Source organism: Diabrotica virgifera, chromosome 5 (assembly GCF_917563875.1).
Source record: "Diabrotica virgifera virgifera chromosome 5, PGI_DIABVI_V3a".
NCBI classification, from domain to species: domain Eukaryota; kingdom Metazoa; phylum Arthropoda; class Insecta; order Coleoptera; family Chrysomelidae; genus Diabrotica; species Diabrotica virgifera.
Window position 1 is genome coordinate 143,412,832 of NC_065447.1, and position 25,479 is coordinate 143,438,310.

Consider the following 25,479-nt stretch of genomic DNA (forward strand, 5'->3'; position numbering starts at 1 on the left):
CATTTTTTCGAACTGCGGATAGATGGCGCTATAATTGGGAAAAACGATTTATCCTGATACCATAGGTAAATTATAAAAACGGTCTAATATCTCGAGAAATACACTTCCAAATGAGAAACCAAAAGACAGGTTTTTAATATTTTTCGAAAACCTATCGATAAACACCGAAAATGACCCTCCAACCCACCTCCTGGAGACGGGGTGGGGGGGTAAATTTAAAATCTTAAATAGCAACCTCCACTTTTTATTGCAGATTCGAATTCGTCATGAAAAATTAAGCAACATTTATTCGAAACATTTTTTAAAATTGCTGATGGATGGCGCTAATAAATCGTATTTTTCCAATTAAAGCGCCATCTATCAACAATTCTAAAAAATGTTTCGAATAAATGTTGATTAATTTTTCATGACGAATCCGAATCTGTAATAAAAAGTGGGGATTGCTATTTAAGATTTTAAAGTTACCCCCCACTCCACCTCCAGGGGGTCGGTTAGAGGGTCATGTTTAGTGTTATTCGATAGGTTTTCGAAAAGTATTAAAAACCTTTTTTTGGTTTCACATTTGGAAGTGTATTTCTCGAGATATTAGACCCTTTCTATAATTTACCTATGGTATCAGGATAAATCGTTTTTCTCAATTATAGCGCCATCTATCCACATTTCGAAAAAATGTCTTGAATAAAAGTTGCTTACTTTTACGTAACGAATCCAAATCTGTAAGAAAAACTAGGGGTTTCCATTTGAGATTTTAAAGTTACCCTCCACCCCACCTCCAGGGGGTGTAGTGGGGGATGGTGTTTGGTGTCATTGGATAGATTTTTGAAAATGATTGAACACGTATTTTTCAGTTTTTCGATCCGATGTTTAGTTCGCGAAATATTTGTCCGTTCCACTACTTTTGGGACACCCTGTATATAGATCTATTAAAATATCTACTTATAAAACTGTAATGTTATTAAGGGTGGTTTTTAAGGGTTGAAATATTATGATATTTTATCCTAAATGTTGTTCTGAAGCTATTTCCTTGTGACATTTTTATAATTAAGTATTTTCTATGGGAAATAAGCCACAATTTTACTAAAAAATTCATTTTTTAGTAAAATTGTGGCTTATTTATCCTAAAGTATAAAACAATCATTATTTAACCAATCAAAACCAAATTTTACCCATATTAAAGTTTACAATGCTTTTATATAATTTTTGACAATAAGGGGTAGTTTACACCCCTAAAAATAATTAACGCCTTTAAGCATGATATAGAATAGAGTAGGTGGGGGCAAAAGTACGCACGGGGCAAAGGTACGCACTTACATTTTTCAGTAACTTCTTATATGTTGGCGACAACATCTTGTGGCAAATATGTTTGTACTACTCAATAGCATTGGATGAGAAACTTTGGCGCAATCAGGGCGAACACAACAACAAAAATGAGATAAAAATTATTTTTGTACCTTTTTATCTAATGTTTTTTAAAAATTGATTGATTCTAATTCTTAATCTTTCAAACTCAGATTATTATTGGTTAGGCATGTTGAAAGTTTATTGTTAGAAGTCTTCTTCTACATGACAGTTTGAAGTTCATATGTGCATAGTTTCATATTGAGGTTAGATAGAAACGCACTGCGAACGTTGAAATAGGGCAAACGTTCGCAGTGCGTACCTTTGCCCCCAGTGAGGTAGACTTGGCAAATGCATGTTTCAAGTCAATCTTCAAAGTGAATATCAAGTTGAGCTTGATATTCTATCAGCAAATTTTGTCTCAATTGCAAAATGTCTCAAATCCGCAAAAGTACGCACATGCGTACTTTTGCCCCATTGGGTGAGGCAAAGGTACGCATTTACATTTTTTTTAAAGTTATCAACATTACAAAAATAATATTGAAGAATTTACATTTGCCTAATATGATTACAAAATGTATTAATTTCACTTTCATCCTCTGTGCCAATTCAAGCATTAGGAGATTCACTAGAGATGAAAATTTAGAAAATGCGTACCTTTGCCCCCACCTACCCTATGAAGTACAGGGTGAGATGATCCTAATCCCAAATTTTTATCTAAATCGATGCAAGCCGAAATTATTCTTTTAGGATAAGTAAATTTTTTATATATAGCTCCAACAAGGGTGGTTTTAAGGGTTGAAATATTATAATAGTATATCTTAAAGCATAAAACAATCATTTTGTAACTAATAAGAACCAAATGTTGACAATATTAAAGTTTAAAATGTTATTTCATATTTTTTACAATTAGGGGTAGTTTTCACCCTTAAAAAACCAAAAGCGTACAACGGCTCAATATAGAAAATGAACTAGAGGTTGTAATGAGCCTAATCCCAAATTTTTGTTCAAATCGATGTTAGACGAAAAAATTGCCAGGTTTTGCCATTTTTTTAGCTTCATTTCCTCGACTATTACATGGAATATGAAATATATTTTTTATCTAATAATACCTATTACATTTTAAAGTTCCTAACATAGATAAAGAATTTTCTGGTGATTCCCCTGACCAATTTTGCAATTCTTCTACTAAATATACCTCATTCTTAGTGGCATTGTACGTTATATATTTCTTGTGTCTTGTGTGGCTGAATAATCTGTTTCTATATATACACACATTTATAGCCACAAGCTTAATAAAATAACTTTTATTTATAATGTTGGTTTTATTACTTACATATTTTAAAAGTGTATTTACGTTAAAAGCATTTTTGATAGTATTTATACTACTCATAATAAACCAATAAAAATTTCACATCATCAGCAAGTATCTTAGAATGAAATTTGACCTGTCAGTTTTTCAAGTTGGACGAGTAACATGTTGAAAAATACATCACATCATCAGCACCACACCAGCACATATTTTATAAATATCATATTATTTATCACATCACATCGCATGTCGGCATCGGCATTGGCAATTGGCATTGTTCAGTGTTCAGTTTGAGTTTGAGAAACGTCTTTACTTTAGTCTTTGCTATTTGCTATTATAGTAACTTTTTTCAATTGTGTTTGTGTAATTACTGTTGTTTCAAGATGAAAAAAAATGGGGGCGAGCGCGAGACTAGTGAAAATAGAAAAAGTCAACGAGGCAGGAAGGGTAAGTTTTTTTGTTTTTTGGCATCAGGTTTAACCCGGGAGTGGACGGGTGTGGGTGTGGTCCATGCAAAATTGAAAAATGAATATATTTTAAATATTTATATTATACAAATGACCTTTTCAGTACTTTTCAATAATTGTTCACTCCAACTAATGGTGATATTTTTGAAATAAATTTATTTTTCGGGTTTGAGGTATATTTAATAATAGGTATGTTCTAACAGACCTCACCCGTCCAGTCGTGTTAATTTTGGAAGTTAAGATTCATAGAACGTACCTGTAATGCAGTTTTTTACTTTTATGACCTAAAATATACCTAATTTGTTTGTGGCTTTTAACAGATTTATTAAATTTTGTCTGTTATATGTGTACATTTTACTAGTATTTTTCACATATTCTTTTTTGTAAAACCCCCATTTTATTAAAAATTTTAGCTCCTTAGATTGGAAAAATAAGTTTTCAATACAATCCGAATTTCAGGGACTCCCCGGATGTAAATACTCCTCGGTGAAATCCCGAATTTTTGAATGAGTAGGTAAAGGTAAAGTCCGTTCGCTCAACCCAGACGCATTTTGACAGATTCAGAGTAGGAAACATAAAACACAAAAATTCGTACCTCACCCTGCTAACAGTTCAAATAAACTTGCCATTGCATAATTCTTTTATTTAAAAAAGCAGAATTATTAGAAATAGTGGGAGTGTTTACTAAACTCTAAAATTTTCGGTATAGTTTATTCAAAATATATAATTTCAGTTGTTATAATTTAGCATAATAGTAAATAATCGTATTATTCTCGCTGTTTTTATTATTAGATATTAGTGGGTACCTATTATTGTCGTTTCGTTGTTTGTTTACTCTTGATATTGTTTATGAGCACGTGTGCTTGGTTGTATAGGGGAGAGTCCGAGAGCCGGCTAATGGTGAGCGTCGGCTAATTGTGCGCATCAATGTTTCTAATCTCCTATTTATTAAAATTGCAAAAACTATGTTGTCGGACCATCTATAGTCCAGGGTAATAGGTCTGGATCCCGCGTATGAAAAAAAAGTTGATTAATAGCAAGCTGAAAATTTGTTAATAGTTTAAGGGTGTCTAGTCGGACAAACTTTGATATATGCGAAAACTGGAACAGGGGAAGTTTTAATTGTGGAACAGGTTAAAAATTTGGAACGGTCATACCACGAAAACGGCACATGTATTTTGTCCGACAGAACAGACTTATACTCTCCGAACAGAGATTAAACTCTCATGCAAAAATCAGACTGGTATTTATCACCAAATGGGCGTTTTAATGAGTGGAACATGTAGGATATGCCAAATGACAGGAATTATGACAGGTGATAAATAGCAGTCTGATTTTTGCATGAGAGTTTAATCTCTGTTCGGAGAGTTTAAGTCTGATCTGTCGGACAAAATAAATATGCCGTTTTCGTGGTCTGACCGTTCCAAATTTTTAACCTGTTCCACAATTAAAACTGCCCCTGTTCCAGTGTTCCCATATATCAAAGTTTATCCGACTAGACACCCTTAAGCTATTAACAAATTTTCAGCTTGCTATTAATCAACTTTTTTTTCATATGCGGGATCCAGACCTATAATAAGGTTTTTTCCATGACACTTCAACAGCCACTTAACTGAATCGTTTTTTCTACAGTTAATATCTACCAGAACAAATTTTAACTATATCCTGCGTAGGATCTGACGGCCATTTTTATTTATAAACAATTTAGTGCCAAAAAACGGTATATTTTCCTTTTTTCTAAAATCAATGGCAAACAGTGAAACTTATGGTTTTTTACTACAGACATCTTCGAGAGCATGGAAAAAACTTTAAAATGGCGTATTACAAAATTTGATTTACCCATTTATTGTTAATATAATTGCGAAGAAAAGTCGAAATTGCAAAAAAATTAATTTCGCAATAAAAATTAGTGTACCTACAGCTTTGAAATTTTTGAAGTGTTTATCCCAGAGAGCATTTTTTTGCAATAACATAGGTCAGAAAAGGAGGATGTTAGAACCATTCCACAGGTGTTAAATGAAAGAGCATGAGCTATATTTTTAAATTGGTTTAAAAAACGTAAATAAAAAGTGCATTTATTAGTAATAGATAATTATGCAAAAGTATCGTCAATCTTTCCTTATAAACTTTTTATTTTTTTATATATACATAATAAATTATACATATATGTATATTTCGTACAATTTTTTATCAATTATTATATAAATAACATTACTTGGTAGTTGTGCACCTAAAACAGGGCAACAAAATAGATTTTTTTTAATTTTTTTGAAAATGGAAGAATTCTACCATATTAAAAAAATGTGTTTGGAATATATATTTCAACCCCTTCGTCACCCCTTAAGGATAGCTATGACACGAATTTGATAGGCAAACCATGCTAGAAATATTTGCCTATTAAAATAATTTAAATTTAAATTTAAATATTGTTTTATGCTTATTTTTTATTTAACAATAATAAATATACATATTGATTTTTTTGTGCAAAAAATTGGGTTGTTTTGATTTCTGAGTGATACCAAAAAGTCAAAAATCGTTATAACTAAAGAAAGTCGACAGATTTATCTGGAATCTAGATAAACATAATATAAGCTAATAAAATCTTTTTGAATTTTTTGTTTATCATGATCCAATGATAAGTTCGGATGTCCACCACAAAATCCATTTTTTTTTCGAGGTGTCTTTAAAAATTTGCAACCGTTGGCTTATTTTTCCTTGAATTTTTTTTGGGTATTCTTTCGAGTTATACTGAGTACGCTAATTTAATTTAAAAATAAAATAATTTTATCATACTTTCAAAAAAAATCACAAAAATGTGCTTGAAATGTTGATTTCAACCCCTACGCCCCCCCCCTTAAGGATTATTATGACACGATTTTGAAGATCCTAATACAATTGTATCATATAATTCTTATATTACGAGTAAATCATCATACAGTACCTCATAATATCACCCGTGTTGAGCTGGCCCCCCCCACTTGCAAAAATCAAAAAACAAATAGCCCTGATTTATGAGCTATTTATGAGCTCTCATATTCCGCAAACTAAAAATTTTGAGCTCGTTCCACTGAGCAGGAATTTGATACTTTAGTGGGGGGGCTGAGTCAGCCCCCCCCCCCCACTACTTAAAAATAGGAATATTGAATCGGTTTTTGCGGCAGAATTACGAGCTATTTATGAGCTCTTGAAATTATATAGTTTAGATTTTTGAGCTCATCCCCTTCACCCCGAAACAACCCTTTAATTGATTTAATTTAAGAGAAAAATGCTGAGAAAACTTAAAATATATTGTATTGAGGATATAATTCCTATAGCTTATATACTCTAAAAATAAACTATTAAACCACGTGCATTTTGATTATTGAGCTACAACCCCTTCGCAAGAAAACCACCCTATCTTCCCGGCTTAAGAGAAAGTTGTACTTAAAATGCATTAAACTAATTATTTGGCGACTACATATCATTGAATAATTTATAAGCTTCCAAATTACGCGCATTTAGATCAGTAAATTGCAATTTATTTTGTATAGTGCAGTCACTGAAGGTAAAAATCAACGATTACCTTGAATTTCGGTGAACCTTCATCGATTTTCACGAAAATTGGTCAGTGGTTAGAGGATACGTCAAGCAACAAAGGTGACATGGTACCACCTTGCGCCTTTACCCTGAGGGTGGATACCGCCCCTTCTCGGGGGTGAAAATTGTTTTATTAAAAATAACTGCACAAATCAACAAAAGAACAAATTAAAAGCAAAATTTATTATATAAAGTTAATAAAATAAGTCAATACTTTTTAAGTTATTAAAGATCAAAGATTTTAATTATTCGTGAAAAAAATGCATGTTGTGAAGCGGTTTTTCGTAAATCACTGAAAAACTGTAAGTTTTTACAAAAAAGTTAATAGTAGTTTAATTCGTATAGCTTATATTCTAAGAATAAACTCTTAAATCACGCGCCTTTCGATTATAGAGCTACAACCCCTTCGTAAGAAAACCATCCCATATTCCCGGCTTAAGAGAGAGTTGTACTTAAAATAATTTAAATTAATTATTTGGCGACTACATATCGTTTAATAATTTATGAGCTTGCAAAATATACGCATCTCAATTATTGAATTGCCATTTTCTTTCTATAGTGCAGTCACTGAAGGTAAAAATCAACTATGACCTTCGATTTCGGTAAATCTCCATTCATTTCCACGAATTAACAATAACAACTTGGGGTTTTAACCTGGGGTATATGTCACCCCTTCTCGGGGGTGAGAATTACTTTATTAAAAATAACCCCACAAATCGAGAGAGGGACAAATTGTAAGTAAAATTTGGTATATAATGTGATTAAAATAATTCAATATTTTTTGAGTTATTAAAGATCAAATATTTTAATTTTTGTGAAAGAAAATGCATGCTTTAAAGCGATTTTTCATAAATAACTCAGAAACTGTAAGTTTTTACAAAAAGGTGTTCATCACTAAAATTGAAGCTAATAAGAAATATAATAAATTGCTTACTTGAAAAACCCTTTAATGTTAATTTAAAGTAAGTTATTGGTAATTAAATGTATATTGTTTCTGCGACTATTCAAATCTAAGGATTCAAGCTTAAATAACGGGAAAGAGATGCATTTTATAACACTTAGGTACTAAATACTTGTCAAAGTACTTAGAAATACCTATCAAAAATGAGCTCCAGAAAAAGTTGATAGCATCAAAATCCGCTCACCAATTTTCGTGAAAATGAATGGAGATTTACCGAAATCGAAGGTCATAGTTGATTTTTACCTTCAGTGACTGCACTATAGAAAGAAAATGGCAATTCAATAATTGAGATGCGTATATTTTGCAAGCTCATAAATTATTAAACGATATGTAGACGCCAAATAATTAATTTAAATTATTTTAAGTACAACTCTCTCTTAAGCCGGGAATATGGGATGGTTTTCTTACGAAGGGGTTGTAGCTCTATAATCGAAAGGCGCGTGATTTAAGAGTTTATTCTTAGAATATAAGCTATACGAATTAAACTACTATTAACTTTTTTGTAAAAACTTACAGTTTTTTAGTGATTTACGAAAAACCGCTTCATAACATGCATTTTTTTCACGAATAATTAAAATCTTTGATCTTTAATAACTTAAAAAGTATTGACTTATTTTATTAACTTTATATAATAAATTTTGCTTTTAATTTGTTCTTTTATTGATTTGTGCAGTTATTTTTAATAAAACAATTTTCACCCCCGAGAAGGGGCGGTATCCACCCTCAGGGTAAAGGCGCAAGGTGGTACCCTGTCACCTTTGTTTCTTGACGTATCCTCTAACCACTGATCAATTTTCGTGAAAATCGATGAAGGTTCAGCGAAATTGAAGGTAATCGTTGATTTTTACCTTCAGTGACTGCACTATACAAAATAAATTGCAATTTACTGATCTAAATGCGCGTAATTTGGAAGCTTATAAATTATTCAATGATATGTAGTCGCCAAATAATTAGTTTAATGCATTTTAAGTACAACTTTTTCTTAGGCCGGGAAGATAGGGTGGTTTTCTTGCGAAGGGGTTGTAGCTCAATAATCGAAATGCACGTGGTTTAATAGTTTATTCTTAGAGTATATAAGCTATAGGAATTATATCCTCAATACGATATATTTTAAGTTTTCTCAGCATTTTTCTCTTAAGTTAAATCAATTAAAGGGTTGTTTGGGGGTGAAGGGGATGAGCTCAAAAATCTAAACTATATAATTTCAAGAGCTCATAAATAGCTCGTAATTCTGCCGCAAAAACCGATTCAATATTCCTATGTTTAAGTAGTGGGGGGGGGCTGACTCAGCCCCCCCCCACTAAAGTATCAAATTCCTGCTCAGTGGAACGAGCTCAAAATTTTTAGTTTGCGGAATATGAGAGCTCATAAATAGCTCATAAATCAGGGCTATTTGTTTTTTGATTTTTGCAAGTGGGGGGGGGGGCAGCTCAACACGGGTCATAATATCACCTTTCATTATATTTACTTTTTCTTCGATTTTTGGTCCCAATTGAAAAAAAAAACATGAAAACTAAGATTTCAGAAATATAATCTAAAAGGAAGTTGTTGTTATTTATTAATACTGTTTTTGGAAATATTTTCGAGCCTGCATTGAGATATACATGGAGACCGTTTGATTGAATTTGCAACTGAAGAACAGCTCGTAGTCACAAACACCTTTTATGATCTTCCTCCAAGACGATTGTATACGTGGAAATCTCTTCAGGATACTCCCAGATCACACAGTAAGAAATCAAATGGACTATATATCATTGTCAACAAACGATTTAGAAACTATAACATCTGTTAAAACGTAGCCGGGATCCGACATAAAATCTGACCACAATCCACTTGTCGCCAAAATGAAAATATAACTGCAAAAATTGCTCTAAAAACTTACCTACGTAGATTAGCCTATTGATTATGTATTTTAGAAAGGAACTACAACGTTAACGGGATTTTATTGTTTCATATAGTCAATGGACCTCTAAATATAAAAAACCGCGGAGTGCTACCATTTAAAGGGGTGCGTTTTTGAGAAAGGGGTGAATTAGTCCCTAGGCACAGGGCGAATTAGGGTGAGTTCTATGCACTTTTGGTACAAACACGTCTACAGTAAAATTGTTTCAGATTAAATTTACTATCGAGATATCACATTTTAACACCTTAAATCAATGGCGTAAACACTAACTAACCGCCTGACAGACGGGTTTAACATTTTAGTGGTCATTTTTGTTTTTGTTAAATATTTTAATGCAAAAAAATATCTCGATGACTTACTGAAAGTATTGATTATCTAAAAAATACAGTAATTAATCTAGTTTGTCTGTGTTTATTAAAATAAAAAACATTATAACAAGAATGGAAGGATTGTTTCTGTACCTTTTTACTCCTGAAAAAAGTGTGATAAAAATTAAACAAATTAAAGAAACTTAATAAAAATTTATAATCGAGTTAAGCAAAGAGTAAGAAAAATGAAAATAAAAAGGTTTTTAAAAAATATCAAAACAAAAAAAACTGACAGGTACTATAGTTAGTACAGTGTAGCAATGGTAGTCAGTGGCAACATTTTCATCACAAAATGATTTCACTTCACTTATGTCGTCTTCTACCTCATCAAACCATTTCAAAACAGTTTCCTCAGGGTGTCTATTCCCTTATTTGATGTTTTTTACGAACTGGGGCACATATGTTTAATGTCGAACTGGGCACAAACACTAACACCCCGTCTATTAGACGGAAATCACACTTTGAGCCTAAATATCTTTCGAATAACAACCTGCAGCAAATTGCCGAATTCAATACTACTTAAGAACAACCCAACTTGAAAAGTCATAAATGGGCGACCTTCAAAATTTTCTAGGAAGGGAAATATCCCACTTTCGACAAGCGATGCCGTCTGAGAGACGGGGTGTTAGTACTTAAGGGTTAAAGTCAAACATATTTTTTTACAAAAATATATTCAAAAGAAAAGCAAGAAAAAAACACGAAAGATAGCAATTTTGTTTTTTGCTCCGTAACTTTTTTTCACGGGGATATGGGTATAGGCATTGCTTCACAGAAAAAAACTTCCATCCGTTCTCTTTAAAAAAGCGTTTGGTAGAAGCCTCTGTGATTTACAGTTTTCAAAATATTATTTTACAAAATTTGCCACTCACAGGGATTTTGGGCCATTTTCCTTGTTACTTCGCAAACATTGTTCTGTGTAACTTTTTTTTCGCAGCTTTAGGTATATGCAGTGTTACATTTAATAGGAAAAAAAGTTAATTATCTTAAAAATTATGTATTGTAGAAGACTGTATGACTATTTTTAAGCAAGATATGGTTTTTAAAATTTATTGTATATTTAGGCATATACACTGTGGGCCGAAATAAAGGAGTACTTTTTTAGTTGAAAATAACTTTTTTGCTTTTTAGGCGATTTAATTTCTTTTTGCATAGCTAATAGCCTAATTATGTCCCAAACATGACTGCAAATTTGGAAGCAAAAATAACGTACAGAGTCGGACTTATAAAAAAAATTATGTAACGGTGCATTTGAGCTCGTTGCAAATGAAAACTGTCTCGACTAAATTTGAACTGATATGCTCTTTTGGTAGGTTAACTATCCAGAACATTAAATGTTCAGTAAAAAGGAAATTTTTCAAAACTATCGGATTTGCAGCATATCATTTTTGTATTAAATTAGGAAAATATAACATTTTAACAAATAATACATTTATGAAGACAGTTTAATAATTTTAAAACTTAGACTAAAATGTTATGAATGTGGCCACCATTATTGTTTACAACTTCTTGAAGTCGTGTGCGTCATAAATTGATAGCCCAATTTATTAAACCCTGTTCAAACTTGTTCCAAACAAACTGCAATCTTTCTTTGAGCTGTTCGTGGTTTCAAATTGTTGTCCGTCATATAAATTTTGTTCGAAAATTCCCCAAATCTAATAGTCAACCGGATTTAATTCTGGGCTGTTAGGTGAGCACATCTGTGGCTCAATATAGTCCGAGCAAATTTCACTCAAGAATATCCTTGTATTGTGCGAAGTGTGCGAAGGAGCACCATCCTGCTGGAAAGTGTAATCATAACATACTTATTTCTTCACTTCAGGTTATAGGTGCTGCAAGATTTGTTCTTGATATATTTCTGAATTAAGTTTTACCCCTTGATCAACAAAAATCAGACGAGATTTTCCCAACATGGATACTGCAACAGAGACCACTACACGTTTTGAGAAATAACTTTTTTCAATTAAAATGTGCTCTAGAGCAGCGGTTCTCAATCCTTTTTGTGTCATGTACCACCAAATACTTTTTATGATTTTTGGTACCACCTAACTGAAATACATATCTAACTAGGTGATCTAATTAACTATAATAGTGGTGCTGATTTTGGCTGTTTTTGCGTTTTGTGTACCACCTCAAAAAATGAAATGTACCACCAGTGGTACATGTACCACAGATTGAGAACCGCTGCTCTAGAGGAATTTCTCTCTTAAATTGTACGTTAGAATACACCCTATTATTTTGGGTATTTTTAGGAGGCCGTAAATAAAACATTTTTTCATGTGAAAACCATATTTTTCTAATGTCTTCACGAGAGCGGAATCTGCTTAGTAGCAAATTACATATATCCAGTCGTTTTTCTCTTATATTGGCAGTAAATGTTTGACAGTAAACTCTTTTAAATATTTTAAGATGGCAATCTTCTTTAATGATTCTTCGAACTGATGTGCGGTAAATCTTAGTTTCTTTTGCGATTTTCCTTGTTCCAAGAGATTAGACCAGGTTGCAAATTTCCTAAAACAACCCTTACTCTAGCAATATTTTCTTCAGGTCTTGAGCTTCGCTTCCTTCCTCTTCCACTTTTATGTTCAAGAGACTCATTGGTTTCCCTTAGATGTCAAGAACTTTCCTATCGTTCCAATATGCCAATTTTTCTCAGGAAATGCATTTACAATTTTTCTTGCACCATAATTATATTTTTCACGGTAATATTTAATTAATATTCTGTCCTCTTTGCTTAAAAGTTGCATATTGATTGAAAGTTTGCATAAAATCTATAAAAAAAATAAAAAAATAACAACTTGCTTGGGGCTTGAACCCACTTCACGTCTACCGCGCCGTACGAGAGTTGAAGCGATTTCCCACTACACCACATTCGCGTATACGTCATGTGGGAATATACACAACCTAAACGTTTACACCATAAACTTTTTGACATTTTGTTTATTTATGTGAATCAAATTATTAGTTTTATTTTTGTCGAATTAAAATACAACAAAATATAGAGTAAGAAAACGATATATTAGATGAAGATTTGTAGAAAGTTTGTTCGTAATCAGATTATGTAAATTAAAACATTGCCTACTAATAGGTAACTACATTATTTTTTTTACATTTTCCAAATAGATAGGTATGAAGATAATTTTTTATTGGAATACAACTGAAACATTTAGAATTACGTACCAGCGGCTTTTCAAAACTATTTAAAACATCACTATAATTATAAATTTGATTTTATTTCTGTCCTCACAACAATAAAAAGTAATATATACAATATTTTTGTTTACCGATAACTTCCATATTGAACAATTATTGACAGATCATTTCAACACCCAATCAGAGCCCGTATAACGACTAATACCATACTGTCGGTGTGCGCATGCGCGCAGATCAATAAAATTTCACCCTCAATGAAATCGCGCCTAAAGAAGTATAACTTCAATAATTAATAATTAATTAATAACATTAATTAATAGTAAATATAACTTGTATATTTATCTATCAACGGTATTATTTATATTATTTTAAAGTGCGCATACTCCACTTGTCGTTGACTAGTCCCTGACTGTCTCCACGAACACACCTACAGTCGGAAAAATGAAAGAATACCCATGGACGAACATATAAAACACGCTGTAATTTCCTGTCACCGTGTCACAAAGAAAATTGCCCAGCGCAAGTACATGTAATAATAATTATTACATGTACTTGCGCTGGCTAATTTTTTGTGTGACACGATGACAGGAAAATACAGCGTGTTTTATATGTTCGTTCATGGGTATTCTTTCATTTTTCTGACTGTATTTTTTGTATAACAGATTTTATCAAAAATTGTAAATAAATAATATTACATATTAACGTCAAATATGTCATATGTGCATCATATTATTATGTTTAACGTCAAATTGTGGTCGCCAAAAATATCAGGCGACTACGCTAGGTGTCGCGTCAATCATGCAGGATGCGAATACATACACAATATAAATTATAAATTTATATCGAGAGGTTAACTCACGAACCTTTTCGCTGCGAGCCGATCTTCGCCAAAAATAAACCTAATACAAACATTTTCCTCACAATATTTTTCTTTTGAGTTCGTCTATCATCTATCATTAATGTTAATTAAAGTATAAATGTTTATTGCTCAAATTTGCTTAAAACCTCTATAAACAAATTATTCTACAATTTTTTAAGAAAATTATAACTTCAAATGGGTATCCCGTTAATAAAAATAAAAACTTGTTTGGAAGTCTTTGAAATTAAGCTTTAAAATGAGACTTTCTAAAGCTAATTTGCATGCGAAAAAGTCTAGTTACGATCGAAAAAACTTCTAAAAATACTTATTTTGCATTTTACATTAGGCACTCATTTTATAGCCTAAGAGCTAGTGAACCCTCCGACTAACTGTCTTCCTGTAAGGCTAGAAATTTGTATAGTGATAATTCATAGCACATTAAGACTAAAAACCATGACCTGGCAGGCATTAGCCCTGCACGTGTATCTACCAGGTGAATCGAAAAGTGCATAGTTTAGGGGGAAAATAAACTTTCTCCTGTAAAGTTTAAATTTAAGTATGTGTTTAAGTAAGTCATTTAGAAAAAATGTGTACAATGACAGGCCATTCTGAAGAGCATAAGACCTTGCCAGGCGAGGGGAAAGATTAGGGGTTTTTCCTAAAATTATTTTTTTTGCATCGAACAAAATTTTTTTAGGTTTTTTGAATCATTCCAAACAGAAAAGGTCTTTAGTGATTTTTCTCTTAAGTTAATAGTTTTTGTTATATAAGCGATTAAAAATTTTGAAAATTGCGAAATCGGCCATTTTTAACCCTAAATCGGACATTTAACTAAAAATTTCAATATTACCAAGGTAAGTAGATATTTTTTAAACATTGATTGATGAAATCCCAAACAGTTTTTTGCAATACAATATCGGAAACCACTTTGTTTTTTAATTGCTAATCAAGCGGGCACGACACTGTAGTATAAGTGAGGACGTTTGAGTTGGCATAAATTCATTATCTCGAGAATGGGCAAATTTGGAAAGAAATCCTCAGACAGGTCGATTTTTATTTTTAAATTAGGACTTCTTGGCATATATATAATACTAGTGTCGTCATCCATCTGGGCGTGATGACGTAATCGATGATTTTTTTAAATGAGAGTAGGGGTTGTGTGATAGCTCATTTGAAATGTTATTTAATTCTCTATTCAGTAATATAAACATTAACATAATTTTTTATACAGGGTGTACAAAAATTTTTTTTTAATTAAATTTGACAAATAGAAGAAAAATTTTTTTGTACACCCTGTATAAATAATTATGTTAATGTTTATATTACTGAATAGAGAATTAAATAACCTTTCAAATGAGCTATCACACAACCCCTACTCTTACTAAAAAAATCATCGATTACGTCATCACGCCCAGATGGATGATGTCACTAGTATTATATATATGCCAAAAAGTCCTAATTGAAAAATAAAAATCGACCTGTCTGAGGATTTCTCTTGAAGTTTGCCCATTCTCGAGATAATGAATTTATGCAAATTCAAACGTCCTTACGTATACTACAGTGTTGCGCCCGCTTGATTAGCAATTAAAAAAAAACAAAGGGTTTTCGATACTTTATTGCAAAAAAGTCTTCGGGATTTCATCAATCAATGTTTAAAGAATATCTACGTACCTTGGCAACATTGAAATTTTTAGATAAATGCCTGATTTTGGGTTAAAAATGGCCGATTTCGCAATTTTCAAAATTTTTAATCGCTTATATAACAGAAACTGTTAACTTTAGAGAAAAATCACTAAAGACATTTTCTGTTTGGAATGATTCAAAAAACCTAAAAAAAATTTGTTCGATGCAAAAAAAATAATTTTACGAAAAACCCCTAATCTTTCCCCTCGCCTAGCAAGGTCTTATGCTCTTCAGAATCGCCTGTCATTGTACATATTTCTTCTAAATGACTTACAGCCGGTTTCCGAAAGGATGATCATCTCAAAAATTATGTAATCGATGGTTAATCGTTGATCAAATACATTTTGAGTTTCAATAACACCAGTTAGTAAACGGGAGTTCAATAACAGTCGATCATATGATTTAACAAACGATTAATCGTTAGTTAACAGCCGATCATAAGTGTTTTGAGTTTCCGAAACGCTGATTAACCAATTTCGCATGTCACACGGCGACCAAAAGGAACTGTCACCTAATTTGAGGTTATTGGTTGATTAAAAGGCTGTTAATGTTTATAAATAGTTGTTTAGAGTTATTAAATAGAGTTTTTTAGTTATTATATAGGGTAAACAGTTATTAAATAAAGGGTATTTTAGTGTTTAATTAAAGTTATTTAATTATAATTTAATTTTTAAAATTAAATATATAGTGTAATTCGTCGCCTTAATACTATAACTTGATAACTCGAAATTAGTAGTTTTGAGATAAACGAGTTTAAAGATTTTAAGGATATTTGTGCTGCTACCATGATGTTGGTAAATACGGAATTCACTCTGCGGCTCTAAAATACTGTTCCTTAACTTTTTGGCAACTGATATATTTAGAAATATGGTGTAAATTTGTTTTCTAATATGGAAAAAAACATGAAAAATTAAAGTTATCAACTTTTAGCACTACCATAATGTTAACATTTGGTAATGTCGCATGTTGTGCTAATAAGTCGCATATAAGTGAACTTTTTAACACAACTAATATTTTAAACATTATTTTGTTGAAAATTAGCCCTCTGCCATGGAGGTTGCCAGATCTGCTAACAATTCTCGAATTTTTGCATTAAAATGAACCGAATAAACACATAGCAATTATGTGGTAAGTTCAATGGTTTCAGAGAAACCCGTGCTAAAACTAGATAACTCGAGTTATCTAGTTATAGCATTCAGTGTATGTCGTATTCACGAATTTCGATTAAATAATAGCTTGATAACTTATCTTGTCAAGTTTTAGCACTGAATATTAGTGGCATTTGAGTTTTATCAACTTTCGTCAATCATAAATAAATACTTAACCCGTTTGAAGTGAGCTATCAAGTTTTTACACAATATGGAGGCAAATAAAATACATCGTGTGAACTAGTTATCTCAAAAACGTCAATTTTGGAGTTATCAAGTTATAGTACTAAGGCGACGAATTATACAGTGAGCACGTAAAGGTTGGAATAAATTCATTTTTTCATGAATGGGCAATTTTGGAAATAAATCCCGAAACAGGTCAATTTTTATTTTTAAATTACGACTTTTTGGCATATATGTCATACTAGTGACGTCACCCATCTGGGCGTCATGACGTCATCCATGATTTTTTTAAACGAGAATAGGGGAATTGTGATAGCTCATTTGAAAGGTAATTCAATTCTCTATTCAGTAATATAAACAATAACATAATTATTTATAGAGGCTGTTCAAAAAAAATTTAATTAAATTTATTAACATAAAAAGAAGAATGTGTGTAATTTATTTAATTCAAAATACATTTTACTGCTATCAGAATACAGGAAAAAATGTTTATTTGACAAATAAATATTGTTTTTTGCTTAAATTCAATATTAAAGCAGCCACCCACCTGCCTCTTGACACTTTGAACATTTAATTTAAGCGAAAAGCAAAGAATATTTTTCAAATAAACATTTCTTTCTGTTTTCTAAGAGCAGTAAAGTGTATTTTGAATTAAATAAATGACATATATTCTTCTTTTTATGTCAATAAATTTAATCAAAAATTTTTTTTTTGGGCAGCCTGTATAAGTAATTATGTTAATGTTTATATTACTGATTAGAAAATTCAATTACCTTTCAAATGAGCCACTACACGACCCCTATTCTAATTGAAAAAAATCATCGATGACGTAATCACGCCCAGATGGGTGTCACTAGTGATAATAATGCCAAAAAGTCGTAATTTAAAAATAAAAATTGACCTGTTTCGGGATTTTTTTCCAAAATCGTCCATTCTCGAGAAAATGAATTTATTCCAACCTTTACACGCTCACTGTATGTTGGGCTGCACACACATGTAGATGGTGCTACAGGGGAGCATTAGTTTAGCTCTACTTCAACATATTGTGTTAGTGTGAAAATAAAAAAAATAATGTTTAATTTAGAATTACTACTACTTACCTTTTGTTAAATAATTAAATAAAATAAGAACTCACTACATGGCAAGTAAGCAGATGCACCATCTGCAACTGTTGTATATATTAGATTTGGTTGCCAATTAAATCCAACATTAGAATATGCAATATGATATCTGCTTGATATCACATACAATAGATGACATGAAGAACGTGATAAGGAAGCTGGAGGGAAAGGCAAATGAGGTTGGTCTTAAAATCATCACTAATAAGATAGTAGAGATGAGAATAGGAATAAGTGAGCATGGTAAACTATACATCAATCAAGAAGAAATAAAACAGGTTAAAGAATTCTGCTATCTTGATAGTATAATAGTGCAAAAGTTGGAGTCCAGGCAAACATTAAACATAGAATAGGAAAAAGAACAACAGACAACAGGCCTTTGAAATCCTCTCATATCATATCTCAACATAAATTAGCCAAAACACATTTAATAGTATCATCAAATCAATACTACTATATGGGAATATGGGAGTGAGACATGACCAATATCAGAAATCAGAAGGAAATGCAAGGAAGAGTTTTTGTAAATAGATTCCCACAAAATATTCTGAAGATGTATTGGCCCAACACCATAACAAATGAAGAATTGTGGAATGCTTTACGACAAAGAAGCAGAGGACGAAGCTAGTAGGTAATAACACATTCTAACAGGTGGGTAAATAAACTTTGAAAAAAGCATTTTTTATTAATTTTATTATTTAAAGAAGTTACAATTTTTATTTAAAATTACTTTATTAGGTACATACCTAACCACTATTACCTAATAATTTATTGAGTTCGAATTTTTTTATTTGAAGCTCTACTTCTAAAATTTCTTTTTTTCTTATTGAAAAATACTATCTTACTTCTTTTTTCTAGTCTTGCTGTTTCAATTTTTTTTTTTTTTTTGTAAAAGATACATTAAGGGTTTCGCTCCCTACATCTTTTACTTTTTTATTTTTTGAATGAGCCTGAGACATCTTCGCTGTCTTCTTGGGCAGGACAGCAGTTGTCGTGGGTGTACTGAGCAGCACAGTGGAAGTAGAGGGTACATTGGACGTCTGCTATGTGTCTTCAAATTGTAGGTAATCTACTTCCACTTGACTATCTTGTGCAACTATAAAAATAAAAAAAATTAAATTGTTTTAGATGTACCAGATAGTTTTTTCTTTATAAAAAAAAATCTTTCTCGAATTAGGTAGGTAGTTACTTTTATTTATCTACTTTAGCTATCTTAATAGCTAAGTTAATAATCTACCTTAATTTAGAATTGGAATAATTATAATAATTAATTCATATTAATAATATTTATAGATATTAATTCTCATATTTTGAGTTTGCTTAAATTTGGTTTACAAAAGATCTTTTTTTTGTTTAATGATGTCTATAGATAGGCACAAGGTCTGGCTATGGGTAACCACTTATCACCCTTGTTATCAGATTTATTATTGATCAACATAGAAATAATATCTTTAACAATCAAACTTTAAACAATAATACCTTTCAAAAAATCTTAAATTGGCTTAGAACTGTAGGATACAATATCCATTTTAGATGGAAATCTTTCAGATGCCAAAAACATTCTAGATTCACTCAAAAACTTACATCCGGATGTATATACTTTGGAAACAATGGATAAACTTAAGTTAATCTTTAGAAAACCGACTAGACCGACTATACCATACCTCCCTCTTCTAATCATCCTTTTTAACAGAAGGTGGCTTCTTTCTATTGCTACATCCACAGAATACATAAACCTAGCATTATCAGATAATAGTTTTAAATAGTTAAACTAATGGTCACTACTACATTTGTGGATAATGTGCTAAACAAAAAAATGTTCTAATTCAGAAGTTTTGTACAGATCAAGACCATGTATAGGTTATTATTCAGATAATATTGGAAATATTGATCAGGCTTTATATATATAAATAAATTTAAAATTAGTTACCTATATTTAAATAAATTAATAAAATAAGGACTCACCAGATGTGAAGAAACCAGATGCACTGTCACAACTGTTGGGTAAAGGTTGGATTTGATTGCCAATCAAACTCAACATTTGTGCCCCTACATCTGTGAGACAAGGCCTAAATGTGCCACCACCTGTTGCAAGTATGTGTTTCTGAAAACAATTCATTAGTTCATTACTGATTAAGAAATGAATGGGTTAAAATCAAAGTGGTGTAAGTCATATTCTTGAAATGATGTAAGCCCTATTTTATAATCTTGATATTATATACATAGACCTCTTCAGAGAAAAAGTGGTGTATAAGTTTTTACTGTAAATACTTACACCACTTTTCCTGATGAAAAAATGTCTATTTATCAAAGTTATAAAGCAAATCTTCCATCATTTCACAAATATGACTTACACCTCTTTGGCGTTAACACCCTCAAATACTAAACTTCTATTGTCTCAACACTAGGTTAGTTCCCATCATGAAATTAGTTTCATTGGATTATATTTTTATAAAAATATTCCACTCAGAAATAGTGTAATTCGACTGACCTGGCGTTAAGAGCTTTAAATTTAAGTATACCTACTTTGTCCGCAGTTTGGTCTCTCTTCAACTGGTCCAAAACCTTCTGCTCATTATATTTTTGAATCTGCAATGTAATTAATCCATAATCAACCGAAAGTTTTATACACTTACATTTTCCTCTGTTATTTTTTGGCGAGTGACCCTTTTTAAGTTTATATATCCAGTGTTCAGCTGCTTGGGAGTTCTGGGAAATTCAGCACTATTTTTTCCCAGGTTTCATTGTTTTGGTTGGTGGACATAGCATTGGTACATTATTTGTTTTCAATTATAATATGCTTATATCTGAAAACAAAAATACAATTAGAAATTTGTTCTATAAGTTAGACAATTTCGTACTTACTTTCCAATTATTTCCAACAGCAAACATTTCTCTCTCTCGGTATAATTTTTGCGTGGAGGATTTCCGTTGGTATTGCTCATTTTTAATATATTTTTTAATTTTATAAATTATGTAGTTATTTACTATGGATTGAAATTTTTTGGTTATAAAATGAAATTTTGAAGGATGACAGCCGATTGTGACAGTATCGATACCGAATCGTATGTCAGATAATCGATTTTCTACGATCATATAATTTTAAGATGATCGACGTTTGAGAAACTGGTCACTGGTTAACAGTTGATCAAATCTAACAGCTCAATTAGATGATCGAAGATTTGAATAACGTTTCGGAAACCGGCTGTTACTCAAACACATATTAGCATCATAATAACAAACAACAAACCCTCCAGGAGCGGATTCGCTAAAATTAAGGGGAAAGGAACAAATGCAAAATTTTGACGCCTGTCAAAATTTTCAATGTGTTTTAAATGTAATCATTTTTTTCGAATCCTGAGAAAACTAATATGTAAGTATTTTTGAAAAATTTAAACGCAGAATGAAAAATTACTTTATTACCGAGGGCCGAAAGTCCCTTGGAATGAATTAAAAGTTTCTTTTGAATGAGATATTTGAAATTAAAAATCACACTAAATTTTCTCTTAGTTTTTCAAACCTGTAACTAATTAAAATAAACATTATAGAAGTTTTCAGGGACTTTCGGCCCTCGGTAATAACGTAACGGCTTAAAGCCGAAAGTTCGTACCCATCCCCTTAACAAAAAAAATTCAAGTCTTCAAGTAGATATAATATTTTAATGGGGTTGGAATAATAAATATAAATTTAAATATCACATCATTATATTTATTACGTATTTATATCTATGTAGTTATAGGTATATTATTATGTACAATGAAATAAGAGAAATGAACAAATTAAAGAAATTAAGGAAATTAATGATAATAACAATAAAAGAGTGGTAGCAAAAATCAGAATTAAAAAGATAACATAATAAAAAATAACATAGAAAATAACATAGAAAAATAAAATTTGAAGTTTAGACGGAAAAAAATTAATACAAATTACAACTCTATCTCACTATCGCTGTCATCTTCACTAGAATCGTTATCTAATGTTATAATTATTGGTTTAATATGTGAGGTTAATGTTCTGTAATGATCTTCCGTTTTTATAACATGTGAAACACAATTTTGCCACAGTGTTGGGGAAATCTTTTTTATTTCTTCTACAACATATGACACCGATTCGCTACTAAATTTGGGACAGCAGTTGTTTCGCCGTAAACTTTCCTTAAGTTGGCTCCAGATTAATTCAATGGGGTTGAAGACACAGTAGTAAGGAGGTAATCGCAATACATTATGACCATCACGTTTGGCTAATTCGTCTATAACAAATTGTTTCTCAAAGACTTTTGTGTGAAGAACTTCCAACATTTCTTTTTTTGTATATGTTTCTTCAAAGTACAAATCATTGTCATACAAAAAATCAGATATCTGTTTTTTGTCGAATTTACACCGGGGATTTTTCTAATTTGTTCGCTGTGATACGTTGCGTTATCCATTACAATTACACTTTTTGGAGGCAAATTTGGCAACACCTTATTTTCAAACCATTCCTTAAACAAGCTACTCGTCATATTTTCATGGTAGTCCAGCTTTGAATCTTTAATGTTTTTTGCCGATAGTAAAAAACTTTCCCCTCCAAGCCAGCCATTTTTGGATCCAATGTTCAGAATAATTATTCGCTGACCTCTATTAATTGGATAATTGGGTGAACATTTAATAGAATCGTCTGTCCAACCTTTTTGAGCAGTATCGTGGGTATCGAACCATGTTTCATCTAGATAAAATATCGGTCTTCCTTCATCTCTAAATTTAGATATAGCATCCAAGTATTCATTTCTCCATTTAATTAGACGAGGAGAATCCATTATTGATGATCGCTTATTAATTTTCTTGTATCGAAAACCAATGTGATTCAAAAATCTTGATAAAGTTGAAGTCGAATACGTAATGGAATAGTCTTTAACAAGTTGATCGTAGATCATACTAAGCGTTGGAACTAGGTTCTTTGAATAGAAATTGTAAATTGCTCTTCTAATTACCTCAGCATCTTTTTCATTTACTGCTTTATGTGTATAAAAGTCACTCCGCTTTTTACGAGGTGGAATTCTATTCGTAACAATTTTCCACACTGTTGTATATGGCATCCTTGTCAATCGAGATGTTGTCTTGATGAGGAATTTACCGTCTTCTAGATTTGGATTATCTTCTTTCACAGTTTGATAAACATTCCTAATAATTTCTTTGGCATCATCAGATAAATGTACACGTGTTTTACACTTAGCACTAGCTTCACCGACTTCAGACATTTTACTTGAATACTCGCGATCTAACCTTCTATCTAAATGCAAGAAAATAACTGCCTGAATGTGCAAATGTCAAACTTAAATATGTTTGCCCCCCTTTCATAATGTTCCATAATGAATATTTTCTGGATAAATAAATGATACTTAATTTTACCTAAATACCTATAAGCACGAGAATTATGTGTAAAGCTATAGAATAATAATTAGAGGTATATCTTATCTTTAACTAATGCTCTTTCTAATGATTCTTTAATTTTTTTATTTAAAGATAGAAAGCTGCATTATCGGAAGTCCATTTTGTTTAAAGTGAAAACGATATAAGACATATTATAATCTAACTCCATAAAATTCACGTAATGAGCGCATTGGACATAAAAATTGTTTGTGATCGTTTGTAATTGATTCCAAGCAAGTTAATTTCAGATGACTAAACGAATTCGTCTACAGTAAACAAAATTTTTAATACATTGTCTAGAAATTTTAATTTTAATAATTTATTTGCATTGATATGTAACGAGTCAGTTCTGTAAATAATATAAAGTACGGCCCTAGTAGCTGTTCCAAAAGTATTGCCACCCGTCGCAAAGACAATTGAGGGATTAGTAACGTCAACTATTTATTATGATACTAAATCGGTAGGGACATCCCACCAGCGGCAGGTCAAATTTCTTATATCTTGACGAAAAGAATACTTAAATTTAAACCTTACAGGAGAAAGTTTATTTTACCCCTAAACTATGCACTTTTCGATTCACCTGGTAGATACACGTGCAGGGCTGATGCCTGCCAGGTCATGGTTTTTAGCCTTGGTGTGCCATAAATTATCACTATACAAATTTCTAGCCTTACAGGAAGACCGTTAGTCGGAGGGTTCACTAGCTCTTAGGCTATTACAACATCTTGAGTTTTAATTATTGGGTTTAAGTTTGGTAAACGTCATTTTCTTTGTTCTTTATTAAGGAACAAATTTTATTTGAAAAAATTTTTTATCCCTTTTAGTTTATGAGTTAGAGCCTTATAAACATTTTATAAACAATTAAATTGTTTATAACAATTTTTTGACCACTCCGATTGAAGTCCACCCTCGGAATTCCTAATAAGCAGCCGAAAATCCATAAGAAACCGTTGAGTTTGCCCATCAGAATTGAAAAGGCCATGGTGGTCTAGCTGGCGCCTAGACTATTGGTAATTTATTCAAACACTGAAACTTCGTAGAGTTTAGAGTAATATATCTTTTGACTTTTCACTAAATAAATATTAAATTGACTTAAGACTTTCTTGTTTTCTTGACAACTTTACAATACTGAATCCCCGATTTCTCTCTAAAACAGCATATAAATATAGTGTTCTTCCACAATTAGAAATGAAGTTGTTAGTCAATGGAAAGGTATCCATATCAAAAGTACAAATTAATTTTCTCGAAACGCGGTGTCATAGAGATAGAGATTTCAGATAAAAGTATATTTTTTTTAATCGAAATTTGTTCAATGTTACGTCAGAGGTGATCAAATTTTGAAAGACAAAAAAGTTATAAATAAAAATGTCCAATATCCCTTTTAAACTAGCTGCTTATGATTGTATCAAAAAAACGTATTCACGATAAACGACAAAAGATATTTGAATTAAACCCATTTTATGGCTTACATTTAAAGAGCCCTGGCTCCTTTAGAAAGCATTGTTCAATGTGATGATTTATGTCAAATCGACATAAAATGAGTTCGAACATTTTTCTTTTGCGAATAGCGTTTGTGAACACCCTGTTTCTGTATATTTTATTATATTAAAGTATAATTGTGTAATACTATATAGGGTGTAACAAAAATGCAGATAAAACAAAGGCAAATGAAAATAGATTTTTTTAATATATCGAAAACTATTAGATACTTTTATTGAAAATGGGCATGTGGCATTCTTATGGCAGGAACATCTTAAATAAAAATAACGGTGATAGTCGAGGCATTGAAGGATTGAAGTGTCGATTTTTTTGCAGTAAGACGGATTTTAATGCGGATTGGTGCGTTGGATTCGTGAGAATGTCAGGAAATTTTGTGAACTAATGTAATCAATAAGAGATCTCAAATTGCATTTGTGTATAAGAAAAATGCATTTCGGTAAATGGTGGGAAAAATTGACTCAATTTTCTTACTCGGGGGGTTTTTGGGGTCGCTGAAAACGAATAT

The 25,479-nt window shown here is 31.5% G+C and overlaps 1 protein-coding gene across 2 annotated transcripts in view; it reads left to right on the forward strand.

The window, feature by feature from the left end:
- The first annotated feature begins 2,885 nt into the window (after nucleotides 1-2,885).
- Nucleotides 2,886-25,479, forward strand: part of LOC126884457 (NFX1-type zinc finger-containing protein 1-like) — a 297,539-nt gene continuing 274,945 nt past the window's right edge. The window contains exon 1 of one of the 2 annotated variants that reach the window (XM_050650391.1): nucleotides 2,886-3,097. In XM_050650391.1, coding sequence (XP_050506348.1) covers nucleotides 3,034-3,097 — 64 coding nt within the window. In that variant the 5' untranslated portion in view covers nucleotides 2,886-3,033. Of the gene's footprint in view, nucleotides 3,098-21,248; nucleotides 21,440-25,479 lie in introns of those variants that run through there. The other variant, XM_050650392.1, reaches the window with a different exon arrangement.